An 18096-nucleotide genomic window follows, 5' to 3' on the forward strand; every position below is an offset into this window, starting at 1 on the left:
GAGACCCAAATTTTATTATTTTGTATATTCAGTCCAACAGATGGAAGAGATTGCCCTGTTTTAAAAATTATTCTTGTGTAAAGGGATAAAGGTCAGATTTATTAATCTTTTCTGACCCTATTTATAACATGTGAGAATTTCTCCTCAGTATTCATCTCCTGGTAATGTACTAGTTGCAGTTAAGTCTGGGAAGTAAGACAACACACACTTGCTTTCCATACTATATAATATGTGTCTGAGAGTGAAATTATCAAGTAAATTTTTTTAGTATTGGATTAAAATACTAGGATGAAAATGCATGTCATAGTGTAGTAGATTTTGTCTGGAACAAGGAAGCATATTTGTATTTTGCTAGTAGCTGTGATTGTTGTTATTCAGTTGTCGTGTCAGACTCTTTGCGACCCCATTGACTGCAGCACACCAAACCAGTAACTGGGATACTGATTTACATTCCACCTGCTTGTGGCGTTATTTAATGTTGTCTTCCTTGGTGGTAAAATGGAGGTGATGACATTGGTCTGCCTTCCCTAGAAGTTGTGTAGAGGTTTACATACCATACATTGCTTTCACTTTCATCAGAAATATTAAGAGAGCCCTGAATAAATGCTGGGGAGGTCTCCTGACTGCCTAGTTGTTATTTATCAGGTGAAATATCAGAATATATTTCCATAGAAAAATTACTGGAACAGATTTGCCTACTGAGGTCAAGTCATGAGATGCTCACGGAGCACAGGTGGGCTGAAGTTACTCTGGTTACACGATATTGGCATAGTTCATCTTGTTCCAGTATCAACTAGACCATAAAATGTATCATGCCAGATGAGTACGACAAACAAATCATGAAATCTGCTTCCTCTTTATACAGTCACAATAGCCGGGTTGATACTGGATCTTTTCTTTCTTCCTTTGTCATACGCCATCGTAATGTAACTTTTTGTGGCTAGTATTGAAATGATGGAGGTTTGGGGGAGGGGCAGATTTTCAGTGGGTTGTTTTTGTTTGTTTGCTTTTGTTGTTGTTGTTTTTGCTAGTTGCTTTGTAGCCTGTGTTCCCATCAGGTGTTTTTCTCGTGTTACTTTTTCATTTAGTATAACATTGAAATTTCCACCCACAAAGGAAACACTCTTTTCAAAAAAAACCTTGTGGCTTTGGCAAGAATGTAGTTTTGTTTTCAGGTAACATTTTACTGGTAGCTGCTACAAAGAAAAGAGAACATTATTAGTAGGATCCAAATTGTACTTGTGTGATAGCTTTCTTCAAAAAAGGGCATGTTATCTCTTAGAGCATGTATATAGCATATATAGGAAATTCTCATATGCAGTTGTCATGGTAATGAAAATGCAGTGGTCCTTTGTACTCCATTTGAATAAATAGACACAGACAACTTAGGGAACTTCATGAGACATAAATTACTTCTGGTCCATGGCTGTACAAAGTACTAAGCACATTCTTGTTTAAACATCTTTCTAGTCATGTGTTTTCCAAAGTAAGCAAATGTTAATTTATGCTTCAGAACTAATAAGAACATGTCTCCTCTTGGAGTTGTTCATTCATCTGAAATAATGTTCATTGATACCTGACGGGAAGGAGAGTTAATGAATCACAAAGCAGAATCATGGTGGGGGAAGTTGTGTCCCTCACTCTTTCCAAAGACTAGTTTCTGATAATTGCTATTAAATGGACTGAATAATTCTTTGAAAACCATATTCTTTTAAAAATTGGAAGTGTTTAAAATAGAGAGTCCAGGCATGGGTTCTTAAGTCTGTAATAATTAGCCAAATAAGCCAGGACCAACCTGTGTCCATTTAATTGATGGTCAGTTGTCTTTGGAAACATGTTATTAGAATTAGTTTCATCTTAAATCTTTTAACATTTTAAATTGTATAAAATTATTTCTTGTGGCATTTCTTTTCATTCCTTTTACCTGATACATTTACAAGCATCTTAATTTGCTTCTTTTAAAAAAAAAAAAATACTTGATTCAATTGTACTCCAATCATGGTCACAGAATTGACAGGTAAATTTTACTAAAATCTTAACATTGTACTACTTCTGTGATTTGTCCACTTGAATTTCTCATTTTGTCTTTGTGGACCATTTGCATTTATTGGAGGTAAAAATAACATCCATGGTGGCCTATGATTATATTCTCCCTTGATTATAATTTAGGCTAAGATGTCATTTTTCTACATAAACATGCGATTGTGACATTTCTCAAATTCAAGTCAAATTCTGAGGAATTCCCTGATGTCCCCTTATAGTGAATGTGTCTGTGGTCAATTTGGTCTACTCTTATCTCTCACTTGGTAAATTAATATAAATCATGAGTTACAAAAAGGCTACATATGGTCAAAGAATGCAGTATAACTCTTTAAAAAAGTGTGTTTTTCCTTTTCTCCCCATGGCAAATGTGTGTATATTTGTCTTCACCGTGTTATGTGATTTTGAAGGCATAGTCCTATTCAGAATTGCTAATAAAATAGTTATTTTATTATCACTAAAAAAATAATCCTACTTTAGCAACAGGATTGTCTTCACTGCTTTGACAACTCATCTGAGACCCTTGTAATGATCCCAATTAATAACTATAGAGTTCAACCCAGAAGCTATCCATCCTGTTGCCATTTGGAGATAAAAACCATATTCTATTAAGACTCCTGACAGCTTCACCTCTGTGACTAGCGCAGGTCACTCTACTCTGCGTTAGCTTCTATCACTAGTGGAGAATATTCTTTCTTTGCTCCCTGTCACTGGCCAGAGCTGGGCCGCACACTCATAAACTCAGAAAGAGGCATTTGCTGGAACACTTTATAAAGCCAGGTCATGTCAGAAGGTAATAACTCTTAAGAGATTCTGAACACAAGGTCAGTCACTTTCTCAGTGCTAAAGTTATTTGCCACTTAAGGCTTGAGCCGGCCACGAGCCCCCTGATCCTCCCTTCCTTTGGTGTGATGAGTAGGATTGTTCTCTTGAAAGTAATAAGCTGAAAGTCTTTAGGATGTGATGGACATCCCCAGAGGCTCTCGTACCATGCTGGCATTCAGGCCCTTCCAAAGATCGTGGCCCCAGTGTTCAGTCTCCACATAGGAGTGGTTTTCCTCCTGCCTTTCTGTTTTTATTCATCTGAATCTGCTGAGTCCGACCAATGTAATTATCCCTGGTATTCATTTTGTCAAAGTGTATTAGTGAGAGATCAATAATATGGATCAACCCATTCACTTTCTACTTGTTTGGGTATATTGATTCAGTTTAAATAAGAGTCAACCTGCTGTATAATGTTTGTTTACTCTGGCCCTTGCTGAACATTTCCACATCCTCACTGACTGTGTTTGTGTCACTTGTTCGACGAAGAATACTCGGTTTCCCTGGGGTTCCCATGTAACCCTCCTCCAGTGTGGGCCTAAGCTAATCGCACTTTCTCCCCAGGACTGATGGACGCCGCTGGTCCTTGGCTTCCCTCCCCTCCTCTGGCTATGGGACCAACACTCCCAGCTCTACGGTCTCTGTAAGTACCCAGTTTTTCTCGTGTACACCCCAGAGCTCTTGCATGGGCAGCACTTTCTCTGGGTGTTCCCTGATAGGGAGGAGAGGATGAATTCTGTATGTCTGTCCCTCCGAGTAGGCTTCACATCAAATGATGAGCTGACAGACACAAAAAATACATACTCTTTGCTGCAAGCTTTTAAATTATGGTGCACAAATTGAGCGAGTCCCCAGATCACAAGTTGGGAGGAGATGGGAGCTTTTGTTTTAATACCATTTGGTGTTTGGGGGTAGGGGAGGGAACACAATCTGGTTTTATTGCTTTGGTTCCATGCCAGTGATATTAGTACTGAAAATGCCATTAAACTTTGATGGCCTGGGTCGTTTTTTTCTTGTATGGCTTAGATGTAGAATTCTGTTTTGTTTTGTTTTTTTAGTTTTTATCTTTCAAAGAAAAAGAATGGCAAGCCTTAAATTTGTACCTTCTGGATAAAAACTTTCTTTTAAGGAGAGATTAAAAGAACTTAGCAGTAAGTTAAGATCAATACAGAGACAAGATGAAGCCATGGAAATAGGATAAGGAAGAAGAACACTGTTGCCGCAAACTACAACATTTCAACAAGAGCCCTATCAATTACTGAAAGTGATTCAGTGGCTTAGATACATGCCTTCTCCATTTAAATTAGTGATATTGTGGGATATTTGTCTCTGCAGAGCTTTATTCTTTTACTTTACTTTTTTTTATTGAAGTATAGTTGATTGACAATATTGTGTTAATTTCTTCTGTGTGGCAAAGTGATTCAGTTATACACATACACATATATGCATTCTTTATTATATTCTTTTCCATTATGATTTATTCCTGGATACTGAATACAGTTCCCTGTGCTATACAGTAGGACCTTGTTGTTTATTCAGTCTTTTATATATAAGAGTGTGCATCTGCTAAACCCCAGACTGCCTGTCCATCCCTCCCCTGCCTCCCTCCCCTTCTACAGAGCTTCTACAGAGATTTAGAAGCTGGTGGTCATTTAGAAGGACCTAGGATATGGTCAATCAATAAATACGTAATGGAGCAGTCTGAAAGCTCTTGTACAAGCCAGAACTGTGAACCTGGTTTTAGAGCCGCTTCTGAGCCATTCCCATCTCCATTTTGTCAAAAGCTGTGGTTTATCACAAAGGGATATCTATCTTCCCCGCCCCCCCCATAAACCCCAGCACTGTGCTAAGCATATAGGTTCACACTTAATATTGGTGAATTGAAAATAAACTGTGATTAAATGTATAAACTTTACTTGATATCACCAGTGCCTTATATTTTATATTTCCAGAGTTCCAGATGCAATGTAACATAGGTTTTCTAGAGCAAAACACTGGCCTGTTAAAATCTGTTGGATTATTTTTACCATCTTCTTATAATATTTTATTGAGGAGCAATAGTTTATTTTCTTGTCCACTGTTCCATTGTGTTGTGGTGTGTGAGTTTATTGTCCATTTAGATCATTTTTGTGAAACATCCTGACAATCCTGAATAGTTTCAGTGGCACTTTAGTCTCACATCCAGGAAAGGATATTCAGAACTCTTGAATGGCTTCAGTGGATAGAGTTGTCACTAAAGAATGGTAAACAAAGTCACCTTTGTTTTTTGTCAGTAAGCATCCTTGTTTATTATTAGCCCATGTTTTATATCTTGAAAGCATTGACTACCACAGTGTGAAAATGATTGCTGAAACGGATTGACCAGAAAGCAAAAAAGAATAAGGATTTTAAGTGGAATTCTTCCCTAAACTTGTGAGCATCTCCAGTTAGAATCCAACCACCAGTAAACAGAGTACTTGTCCCATTCTCATACATACTCTCATTGAATCCTCCCCATGCCCCCAATTTGTATCTTCTTTCTTGACTTCAAATCCTTTTTATTTTAACTATGTCACCTTGCTTTGTCCTGCAGTCAAGTCTTACTATAGTTTGGATATAAAAGTTTCCCTTTGGCAAGAAAAACAGGGGAGGATGCAGGATCTTTCTTCTTTCTGTCTCTAGCTAGGAGATCATATGTCATTTTTAAATGTGAATCTAAAAAGCACGGGTGAGCTACGTAGAAGTGGACCCCATTTGGTATGAAGTACTTTAGAAATATTTTTATAAAACACATTTTATGTGCTAGGTACTAGTCTCACTACTTACAATGCTCTGGCTTATTGTAAATGAAAAATTTGAAAAAAATGAAAAAAAATAAATTGTAGAATTTAATTGACTTGTTTAATTGTCTCATTTATTTGTAAAAACATACTTTATAATATAGTTGCCATTGTTTTCATCATGTATGGCTCAAAGCTCTGAGGCACGGAGAATGAACTGAGGGGCTGTTTACTAACCCCTGTGTGTAGCAATAAGAATACAGTAAGTTTCTCAACCCCAGGCACTTGACTTTTTAAAAAAGGAATTCACAAGGTATTGCTTAAACCACACTTGATAATTAATAAATCTGACCTGACCATCTGTCATGATGTCACTGCTGTTCCTGACTTATGTACATGCCTGAAGAGGGAGCTTTCTGAGACAATTTTTAGTCACACACAGGTGTTATGTGTTTCTAACAGCTTCTACCCAGAGGTAAAGCAGCTTTTCTCTTAGGTGTTTATTTTATTGGAGAAGGTGGTATCATATAATTGTGGATCTCATATTCCTCTTTTCCCCTTTTAAATCAAATTGTAACTTTCAAAATGACTGTCTTTACCAAAAGACATAAGGCACTGTTAGATTTTTGGAATGTAGGTGCTCTAACAAGTTCAGTTATTTTTTTTCTCCTTGTTGGCTATTGATAAAAATGACAATTGAAAATTTGAAATGCTGCTTCTCATTTTCCTCATTTATCTTCTTGCCCTTTAAATGTTAGGACAAAAAATTGTGCAAAGCTGCTCAGGAGTTGCATTTTTTTCTTTTCTAAGTCTAACCTGAATCACTTTTGCAGTCTCATTTTCTGGGTTAACTGGTTGTGATTAAGTTAATTCGAAATGATTTTGGTTATTTTTTAAATAAAAATACAGAATATATACAGATAAAATCACAAACACTTTGAAAATACAGCTTAAGTTTTACAGACATTTGTTGTTAGCTGAGTTCCAGAGTTGCTAATGCTGAAATGTAAATACCACATCCGTTGGGTATTATAGAAGCTGCAAAATTCCCAAGGGTTAAAATGCTTCATTCTGAAATTGAAAAGATTTGGTCATATGAAGTTAATCAGTTCTTCCTCAGAATATTTAGTATTGCTGCTTCTCTTAATTTCAAGTTTTGTAGTTAAAATTAATTTGAGAAACTTTTCCAAGGTAATATTCAGATTATAATTTTTAATTTTAAGATAAGTAATATGGAATTATAGCAGTCAGAAGATATCTCCCATATATTTCTTGCAGATAAATTATTTTCTGGGGGAAAGAGTAAAAATAAGAATATAAATACTTAATAATATGAGGTCTGACTATAAAATAACATTACTTTGAGTGGAAAACTGCACATACACATGAATACTGTCCTTTACAAATGCTTATCTTGGGAAACTAGTTTATTTGAATGATACCATTACTGACAACATTTTGGGGAAACTCTTCTAAGTGCCTTGAGAACTAGAAGCACAGTTCTTTTTGTAAACCTTCACTCTTTGAAAGTGGATTTGATTTGTGATGTAGTCAGAAGTTATATATGCAAACTAGTTGGGTGATGAGGCTTACTGGCACCACGTTTAGAGAGCATGCTAGAAACATAAAGTCATGGGTCTTAATTTATTGAGGAATTCCAAACTAATCCTTGAAACTCTAGTAAAAGTGCTGTTCCAAGGATGTACTGACCAGCAGAGGTATCTTTTCAGTGAGCTTGTGAGGTCCTAGGGACAGCGCCTGCAGCCTGTCACAAGTTCTCTGAGCCCCTGATCTTTGCTGGAACGGACTCCTGGACTGACCCCCTGAGGTCCCTTAGTGACTCACTCTGGGGGGCCCTGTTTGATACTTTTGAATTCCCAGGCTGTTTGGAGAGCCCCCAGTTGCTTCCTGTTCCATAAACTCATCCGGTGTCACTGGGTTAGTGTCACCCTTTTCCCATTGACACCTCGTCTGTCCCAACTGAGAGGAGAGACGCTGTCTCCCCAGAGAAGCCCTTTGCCTCTCACTTCTCTAATACTTTTCCCACCTCGTCCTTCATTCTAACATATCCCCATCAGGAAGCCCTGGGCACATTGCTGTGGAGTTCAGTCACATGGTTATGTTTATGGTATAACCACAAAATTTGCCTGTTGGAGTTAGTAGCTGTGACCATTTTCTTACATTTGCTGCAGCTATTTTTGACATAAACTTTTATTTTGATTAATAAATAAAATATTAAAGTAGAAATAAAGCCCTTCCCGCACAGTCCTTTTCCCTCCCCCCCTCCTCAGAGGGAATCACTCCCTAGAGTCACTTGTGTCCTCATGCAAACGCTGGTTCATAATGCCTTATGTGAAACTCTTAAGTCTGGTGCGGCTCTGGAATTAATTTTCACATTTTACAAAGTTAACATCCTCCCTGTACTGTACACAACAGCCCAGCAACTCAGAATCAGATACATTAATATTTCAATGGCAAAGCTGAATTAGCATTCACATCAAATGGATTAAATGCGTATTTTAAATGGCTTTCCATCAGTTCACCTGATGGTTTGCCACCAAAAAGTTATTACTGGGAATTTATGAATAGACATCTGGGTTTTTGGATCTTGGCTATAGGATTGTGTACGTTGATTTACCTTTGAGTAAATATACAAAGTCTTAACTCCGGTTTTCTGTTTGCTGATTTTGTCATCTTTGCTTTTATGGCTGCGACTTCTCTCCTGCTGGCATTGACTTTTCTTACTCTTTTACTGATGTCTTGAGTTGACTTTGGGTGTTTTGTTTCTTTTTTCATCATGACAGTATTTAAAACTACTTGTGTTTTATGACTAGAGCTTTGGTTTACCTCAGAAGTCTTTCTAGTAGTGTTCTCATTTTTATAGTTTATCAAATAACCTCATTACATTGTAAAAAGTCCTCTTTATCTTTGTATGTACTTAGAAAGTATTTTATAATTTCAAGGTACAAGGATATTTTAAAGCTTTAGTCTATTAATTTCTAACTACTGCAGTGTAGTGTTGCAGCGTTTATGAAGTATGCTCTTGATGTGGCAGTTTTTTTTTAAATAAAAAAAAACACCTGCTCGAATGGAATATTCAAATGAGTGGTATCTTTCAAAATATGCTTATTCTACCTGTGTTTCCATTACTCAAACATTTCTCATTTCTTTTGTTAGAATCACTTAAAGCGTTTACCTCTCAATAAAAACAAACAAAAAAGCAATCACATTGTTTAATAGTTATATTTCTCAGGTTGATTAAAAGCAGTGTTGTTTAGCCATTCACCTTTTCTACCTTACTTTGCTCTAAGTGCCGAGTGATTTTCAAAGAGAACATCTAGATTCAAGGGATTAAAAAAACGCAACACCACGGAAGCTGTCTAAAAAAAAAAAATAGCATTAAGCCTGAGAACACAGAAAAAATTTCCAATTCCCAGTTTTTAAAACAATGGCATAAGTGAGACAAGTATTTTCTTTTCCCATCCCCTTTTTATCCAGGACTCATATTGATGATAATCACATCAAAGGACAGCGTGCTTTGAAAAGACAGATCTCATTACCTTATTACTTTATTTATGATTATACATCATAGAGTTCAATTATGATTATACATCATAGAATTAATTTTATGTTACTTACCCGAATAGCAAGTGTTAGAAGTGAGGATGTCACACTCCGCTGAGAACTAATATGTCATTTATTGCTCCCAAATTCTCACTGCAGTTGTCACTTTCTTGCTTTGGCTTTGACTGGGTCCCATCCGTTTTCAGACCCTGGTTTTTCTTTAGAGTAAACTATTTTTGAGGAAATTGTGACAAATGAGATAAAATACGGTAGCCATCTAGACCTCTAGAGACCACATCAAGGTATACATATAGGCGCTAGCTAATGTAATTATAACATGGAAAAGATGCAGTATAACATGGTGATATAACAAAATTTAGTGCTGTGACCTAATGTTCATTTAAAGCATTTCTTTTTGAGATAGTCATTAAACCTCACTTTGGTTTGTTGTAGTCATCCTGTTCCTCCCAGGAGAAGTTGCATCAGTTACCATATCAACCGACACCTGATGAATTACATTTCTTATCAAAACATTTTTGTACCACCGAAAGCATCACCACAGAGAACAGATGCAGAAACACACCCATGCGCCCCCGCTCCCGAAGCCTGAGGTATGTAGCCCTGAGTGAAATGTTTTATTAGTTGGATAACCTCTTTCCAACCATTTCAGGGAAAGACTTTGGGTCCTCTAATTCATATATGTGTTAATTGGTTTATGAACTATTGTAAATGTAGTGTGATTTTTTTTTTTGCATCTACACATGATATAGTAAATTACCATTGAAAGGCCTCTTACTATTTTTCTTTTAAATTTTTACAAGTTGCTAATTGCTGTGGTAAAAGAAACCATAGTGAACGACAAGGACAACCCGAGAAACTTCTAGTTGGAAATTTCCGGATCATCAAATTATGGTGCTACATCAATTAATATTTGGCAAAGAAGCTTGGCTAAAAGGGAAGGGCAGCGTGTTGAGGTTCACATTTGGTCATCAGATTCCTTTTTATGAAAATCCACCCAAGTCTTGGATTTTTCCTTCTCATCACAAGTCTTAATTTCTCCAGGAGTATGAGCGAACCATCAGGAGTTTGTGTCCCTTGTATTTTTGTCAATGCCAAATGTAATCCATTTGACATTGAGTAGGGCTGGTTTTATTTTGGCCTTGTCTCACAAAAAAATAGATGTCACTGTTTGGTTCCTCTGAGAGTGACTCTAACAGAGAGATGACGATATTTATTAAGGAGTGCTTGGGAATTACACCTGTCCGGGTGAAGGAGTGGGTAGTGGGATTGAGCAGAAGAGGAGTCCAGCCACTGTGCAGGCCCAACAGCCACAACCAACCCCATAGGGAGTTCTGGGGAGGAAATGACCCATCAGAGCTGTCCCTCTGGACCAAATGACCCTTCCTTTCCATCTCCACTCAGTCCTGGGATGTGGCACTCTGGGAAGGACTTGGCCTTGGGTGAGGGGGCTCTGCGTGCATGTCAAGTTGCTTCAGCGGTGTCTGACTGTTTGCAACCCCATGGACTGTAGCCCACTAGGCTTCTCTGTCCATGGAATTCTCCAGGTAAGAATACTGGAGTGGGTAGCCATTCCCTTCTTTTGGGGACCTTCCCAACCCAGGGATCGAACCTGCCTGCTGAGGCTCCTGCCTTGCAAGTGGATTCTTTACCACGGAGCCACCGGGGAAGCCTGAGGGGACTCTGCATCTGAGGGCATATCCAAGGGGCCTGACTGCTGAAGGCTGCTACAGCCCCAGCAGCTGGGACAACAGGTCCTTCTCTGCAGGGGGGGCAGGGTAGTCCATCTCTGGGTCCTCCAGAATAGGAGATCTCCATGGCATATAGAACTGGCCTGCTTTGATAGGAAGGTTTATTTTCAAACATAGTTTGTCAGGTGTTCAGTTGAACATCAGAGTTTGCTGAGAAGGGTTTTTTTTTTTCTTTTTTCCTTTGTACCTTCTTAGTGCCATGTAGTAAATATAGCCATGTGGTATAATCATGTTAGATTATTCTGAGATATGGAATAAAATGTTATGAGTTCATTTAGAGCCGTTGTATTTTACCACATGGGTACCATTTTTTGTATTATGAAAGGAGTTCACAGGATAGCTAGCGCAAGCAGCTATATCGTCTCAGGAATACATAAGGTCACCCTGCAGTTGCCCAACCGTGTAACCACTAGGAAGGAGTAGGAGTCTACAGTTGAAATAAAAAAAAAAAACCTCAGAGTTGTGTGCCTCTGTTTCATACTGCACACGGTGCCTACCCCAGCATCCCAATCCCAGCTAGAAAATGGATTTCGGTGGTGACACCTGTGCTGTGGGAAACTCTTAAATCTCTTCAGTGGCACGTGGCAGAGAGCAGATGTATGATAAAAGTGTGAAATTGATACTGCAGCGTGCCCTGGACATTGCTGTTTGTACTCTTTTATATCCCAGTTCATTCGTTGGTTTCTGGAACCACACAAGTACATGCTACATACAAAATGTAACTGCAATTTAAGAATGTTTTATGAACTTTTATATTGTACCTATAGTTAATTTTCAGCATTCTACTTCTGGAGCTTTCTTTTTGAATCATATTCAGGGTTTCTCTGTGTTTGTGAGTATGTGTGTGTGTGTGCGTGCACTAATGACTGATTTTGTAGTTTATTACCTAATATACTTTTCTTACAAAGGCTGCATAGTATTTTTGTTGCAACCCATTGTTTATAAATAAAAATCTTATTTTCATTTCATGCTGTGGCAAGTTTAAAAGGGTAATTTGCTTTGCTTGCAGCCCTGGACGTTCTCCCGCCTGCTGTGACCATGAAATAATTATGATGAACCATGTCTACAAAGAAAGGTTCCCAAAGGTAATGAATTGAATTGAAGATGTCTAGCATCTAAACGAACAGGCAACATAGGTTTAGCGTCTGTAAGATGGTTTTGTCGAGGGAAGTAATGGTCCAGTCCAGTCATGACTCGCATAAAATAGCACTGTAGCCTTCTTTAGAAAGATAAAATCACTAAGCCCTTTTAAAAGCTGCTGAGAATCAGCCAAACATTCTGTGGACTGAAATGGCTGTAAAGTAAATCCCATTGGTTCACCTGCCCACTGTGACGAGTTGGATGTGGAGGTGCTGGGAGATGCTCCATGAGCATCTGCTTTGAAAGGCCGCTAGATTCTGGGGCTCCTTCTGCCCATTCTGGGCCTGCTGCTTAGTCCAGCAGAGACTGTTCAGCTTCCTCAGAATTCTGTAAATGGGTTTATGTCAAAAGTCTTTTACTTTTCTCACCTAATTTTTCTTTTCTGTGACTTCCAGTCTCTTTAGCAATTATAAGTCTAATCCTCTTTATTCAGAAGGAAAGTCCAGTTGCAGTGTTCCCCATTGGATGGGCCAGTAGAATTTGGACTGAACCAGAGAGCCTTTGGAGACGGGTTGATGCCACTTGCCCCGGCTGCAAAGAGTTGCTGTCTGCCAGTCCCCATGCCCTAGTCTCCATGGCTTTTCCACCAGTGGGTTTCTACACATTTAGGAGAAACAGTCGCTCCATTCTGTCCCCGTTCCTCCCCTTATCACCTTTGTAACCCTAGGCAGGAGAGCAAAAGGAAATCCTCGGCTTCATAAATCAGGAGTGGAGTGCTTATTATTTGTAATGAACCCAACATTGATGTCATTGATTACGGTCGTTTTAGCCATTTATCACATGCCACTTGTTCACCAGGGATATAGATCCTGACTTTACTAGTTAATACTGGTTAGGATTTTAGAAAGGAACAGGAGGCAGAGATAATCTCCCAGCATATACAATAAATGCAAGCAAGGAATATTGATTAGGCAATCGGGGATCGTAGAGAATGAAATAAAAATTGGGAAGGAAATTTTAGACTTATGTTGTCAAGGGAATTCCTTTGACCTTTTGCCCAAGATGTAGCTTTTTGAGGAAAGGGTATTGTTGGCATAAGATGCTTGTTCCTGGTACATTAAAATACAGCCAAGAGAGCAAACTGTTGGCTCACCCTAAGGAACTCTAACTTCAGTTCTGATTTTTGAATAGGTAAAAACAGAGCTGCAAGTATTTGATATTTTCGGCAAACTATCTGAAAGAGCCCAAGATTTGAAATGACAGCACACAATTCACAGATACTGAGTTATTTGGAGAAGCTTACATGGACCATTTTACATTTGATAGGGCATAGAAAATAAGTAATTATCACCCTGATAATTACTTATTCAGTTTCTCGTATATACCTCTTTTTCCACTTGGTGAGGCTTCTTCTTCTTCTTCTTTTTTTCAAATAGACTTTATATTTTTAAGGCAGTTTTAGATTCATGGCAAAGTTGAACAGAAAGTACAGAGAGTTTCCAGATGCTCCCTGACCCCGTACATACACAACCCCCTCTTATCAACATCCCCCTACACACACCTCTGGTCCCAGAGTCGTTCATTTGTTATCATTGACAAACCAACACTGACACATTGTAATCACCCCAAGTCCATAGGTTACATTAGGGTTCACTCCTGTATTATATATTCTGTGGGTTTTGACACATGTATAATGACATATATGTATTTGGCATTTTATAGTATCATACAGAAGTGAGGCTTCTTTTAAATTTAATTTCTAGAATTCTATTTGATAACTTGTAGAGGTCTCCAAAAATACTAAATAAATGTGGTGATTGTATAATGTCTGTGTGTGCATGTCTTCTGTGAACAGGCTACAGCTCAGATGGAAGAGCGCCTAAAAGAAATCATCACCAGCTACTCTCCAGACCACGTCCTCCCCCTTGCAGATGGAGTGCTCAGCTTCACTCACCATCAGATTATTGAACTGGCTCGCGATTGTTTGGATAAATCCCACCAGGGTCTCATCACCTCACGATACTTCCTTGAATTACAGCACAAATTAGATAAGTTGCTACAGGAGGTATGGATCTTATAAAGTTTTTTGATTTGTTTTGCTTTTACTCTGAAAAAAGACAAATTTTATGAGTGCATTTGCCTAACAAGTTTCAACAATGAGATGGAGTTCGTTTTACACAGAAGCAAAGAAGAAGAAAAAAATTGATTGCTACTTGCTATAAATTGATTCAGGTCAACATTTAGAGTAATAGAAAGTTAATGTAATAACCTTTACAAGAACCTTGGGACCCAGCAGTCTATGGCTGTTGGATAAGTGGATTGTGAAAGATTATGAAGCAGTGATTTTCCCCCCTCCTTAACCATAAAGTTAAAAATTGCCTGAATGTACGTGCATTATTTGATGATGCTATCTAGTTCTAATATCTGGAAAAGCTAAATGGAAAATTGCTGGCTTCTTTCAGGCCATGTGTCCTGTTAATTAACCTGCATGTGGTACTGGGTAGTAAATGGCAACTTACATTTTCATTGGTGTCAATATTTCTTCTAACAAAATATTCAATTTCTAAAATGACAGATAAACACAGGCCTCTTCCAGGCCTAACACTTGCATGCCTAGCTCCTGATAACACCCAAGACAGGAAGGGAGTGTGCATGTTTGGATGGAATTAGTGCATAATATTGCTGTCCTGATTGAAATTGATCATCCACAGCCTACAAGTAAAACCTATTTAGCCTATATATTTGGATAGATTGTATTTTTGTATCCCATCGGCATACATTATGCCCATGTAAATAAAACCGTAGGTGGTTTTCTCTAAGGATGATTATGTAAATAATTGCATGGAACTGAATGAAAATATTGGCATCCTAGTTTTCTAGGAATCCATCTGTCCTTGCTCATACTGAATTTAGTTGTGGCAAGATGAGACAGTCCTATCTGACAAGCAGCCACTATTTTTCTTCCCTTTCCCATCTAAACCTCCCAATAGAGTTCTGTGCTCTGTCCCCATTTCTCACATTTCAACCTTTTGTAGCCCACAGAGGCAGTGTTTCTCAGACTATCTTTGTGTGAACACTGTATTCTGGGGTTTTATTGTCAGTTTCCAATATGTCATAGACCAATGCTACTATAAATTACGATAAAAATGTATTTACCTCTGTGAGATATTTTCTTCTTAATTTCTCAGTTCTGTATCAGAATATTGTTATAATTACCAGTTAAGTTCTGTGGTTCATTCCTTCATAGGCTTTCCCTGTGAAGGCTTGAATCCATAGCTGAAGCTATTTGCATTGAAATACCCCACTTAATTTTGTTTCTATATGATAGACTTGGCAAGCTGTTTCATGGCAATTAGAAAAAAATCTTAGGGTTTCAAAAAATCATGTGAATGCACCATATAATAGATTAACTGTTGACTTTTAGAGAAATTTTTCTCTTGGGCAGGGGAATATATATATGTGTAACATAAAGAACACCATCAGGGTCTATAGTTATAGTTGCCAGTTGGTTGTCTTTAAACACATTTTATTTTATAATCATTCCCCAATGGTCATTTTCTCTATTTTTTCTTTTAAATGTTAGCTGTTGTGTTTTTGTTTGTATATAGTTACTCTACCTACATTTTGGAAAGTTGCATTTGATTTAATTATTCACCTAACATTTGATATAAGCAGCATACAGCTTCTCCAGTTATATGTGGAATATCAAGGTTCCTCATCAACTATCCACTCTGCTTGTATCATGTACTTGATGTGTCATAAACCTTTAATGTCTCCTTCATTCATGGCTCACATTAAGAGCCCTAATGTTTGATTTTTAACACAGAGAATAAATCAACATTTTGCAATTAAAATGTAGCTAATGGAGCCATTTGGTAGATCTAGACGTTTAGTAGTGTCCGTTTATGTAGAGATAATGTCTGCTTATCAATCTTTTAAAAGTATTTTCTAAGTCACTTAGTTTTTGAATATTTTCAGTTATCTAATTAGCATGCTTTGCTGATTTTCTTTCCCATTTAATGGAGCAACTCTCTCATCATTCTTTTCATTGCTTCCTCATAGGCTCACAATCGTTCAGAAAGCGGAGAGCTGGCATTTATTAAACAACTAGTTCGAAAGATCCTGATTGTTATCGCCCGCCCTGCTCGCTTATTAGAGTGCCTGGTAAGTTGTCCCTCGAAGTGACTTTGTTATTTATTGTTAACTGTGGGAAAGCAGGGACCACCCGAAAGCCCCAGTTACATTTGGCTTCAGAGACAGAGCTAAAAGGAAAGAGTCAAGAAAGAGAAAGTGAAGTCGCTCAGTCGTGTCTGACTCTTTGAGAACCCATGAACTGTAGCCTGCCAGGCTCCTCCTTCCGTGGATTTTCCAGGCAAGAATATTGGAGTGGGTTGCCACTTCCTTCTCCAGGGGAACTTCCAAACCCAGGGATCAAACCCAGGTCTCCCGCATTGCAGGCACACTCTTTGTGGTCTGAGCCACCATGGAAGCCCAAGAAAGAGTCAAGAGGAACAGCAACTCATGAATGTTGATGACAACATCTGTGCTTTCCTTCTCTGGTTTTCGGTAAAATTCTAGGACTTGTGTTGAGAGGTGGTTGTTATCACATTCTGGTCAAACCTAAAAAATTGATTATGAAATAATGCACTTGACTTTATCTCAGCATAATTTCTTTGTTCGGGCTCGTTCAAGACATTCACTGTGCCTCACTTTTCTGGAGATGCCAAGATGCAGAGAAAGGGAAATCAGAGCTAGGATAAATGGTAACCTGTGGTTATAACTCTTACTTTTGAAGTGTGGCATGTTCGAAATAAGGGCTTGTCAGCAGCCCATTTGGAGAATACAGTAGGGCCTTATCCAGACCTCAAGGAATGAAACTTTCCACGATTAATTTATCGGTTATACTTTCTTTAGTCGGTGACCATTTTCCTGTTTGAAAATCTTTGTTTTATTTTATGTTGTTTTGATTGAAATGTCAGTCAACACTGTGAACAAAGATGAGGGTTCAAACAAAAAAATAGTTTCATGGGGCTTCAAGTAGTATCAAAACTCACTTTTAAGTTCACAAGCCATTAGAGTATTGATATTTATAACACTGCATACAATACAGCTTTTCAGAACTTTAGATGTACACACACATATACATACTTGGTGATATTATTTTGGTTTTATTCTTATTGTAATTAAGATTTGTGGTTTTTTAATAACAGTGAAATGTTTACAGCCTCATAAACTTATACTAGTGCATAGTGAGATGTGGTAGAGGGTAAGTCTAGAGAAGAAAGGTAGGCGTATGGTGGAGGAAGTTTTTCCATCAATGCAGGGACTCTGAGACTCCTAGACTCAAAAGCACCATTCAGCATTTGAGCGTCTCTGGAAGAATAAAGGGAAAGCAAAATGCTCCGGATGCCTCTGGGGCGGAGAACCGTGTGACTGCCAGATACCGGCAGAAGGAAGACTGGTTTTTTCCCTGCTCTTTGTGTTGTACCTTTTGAATTATGCTCCACAAGCTTGTACTTCCTGCAGTTGTTCAGTTTGGGGGGAAATACCATTTCGCATTGAAATTTGCTTCTCTGGACAGCAGCAGACATGCTAAGAGAGATGTTGCCTTCAAAGAGGAAATGACTTTTTTACAGTAATCAGTCTTAATCAGAAGAGAAGCAGTAAAGGTCCATGTAGCCTATCAAAGATAGAAACACGTGAGCTGCTTTTTGAGCTGTTTAAAGCTCAGATGAAATTGGAGTTTGAGAATTTTAGGGAGTATTTCTCCCAACCGTTCATCTTAGGCCTGTAGTTCCAGTCTTGCCTTGCCTCTGGTTTTAGGTTTCTGTAAAGGGTACTGAGTGTGGACATTGCTTTGGCTTTACTCCATTTCTAGCATGCTTTTTCATTTAGAAGCAACAGCCAGCCAAAGGTGAACTGTTTAAGAGAATGTTACCGAATTTTTACAAAGAGGTAACTGGAAGTACTAATTTTGTAGCATAATTTTAGAGTTCAATGATAAAAGTGGTAATTTTGAGATTTTTCTTTCTAATATTTTTGGACACCTCTACACTAAAGGA

The 18096-nt window shown here is 38.1% G+C and overlaps 1 protein-coding gene across 6 annotated transcripts in view; it reads left to right on the top strand.

Annotated features, from left to right (window-relative positions):
- MAST4 (microtubule associated serine/threonine kinase family member 4) overlaps positions 1-18096 on the top strand; it is a 605067-nt gene that overhangs the window by 528723 nt on the left and 58248 nt on the right. For all 6 annotated transcript variants that reach the window (XM_065905692.1, XM_065905694.1, XM_065905693.1 and 3 more), the window contains 5 exons: positions 3427-3505; positions 9639-9796; positions 11964-12039; positions 13890-14099; positions 16097-16198. In XM_065905692.1, the coding sequence (XP_065761764.1) occupies positions 3427-3505; positions 9639-9796; positions 11964-12039; positions 13890-14099; positions 16097-16198 (625 nt within the window). The remainder of the gene's footprint in view (positions 1-3426; positions 3506-9638; positions 9797-11963; positions 12040-13889; positions 14100-16096; positions 16199-18096) is intronic.

This window comes from Muntiacus reevesi, chromosome 14, assembly GCF_963930625.1.
Source record: "Muntiacus reevesi chromosome 14, mMunRee1.1, whole genome shotgun sequence".
Classification (NCBI taxonomy): Eukaryota; Metazoa; Chordata; class Mammalia; order Artiodactyla; family Cervidae; genus Muntiacus; species Muntiacus reevesi.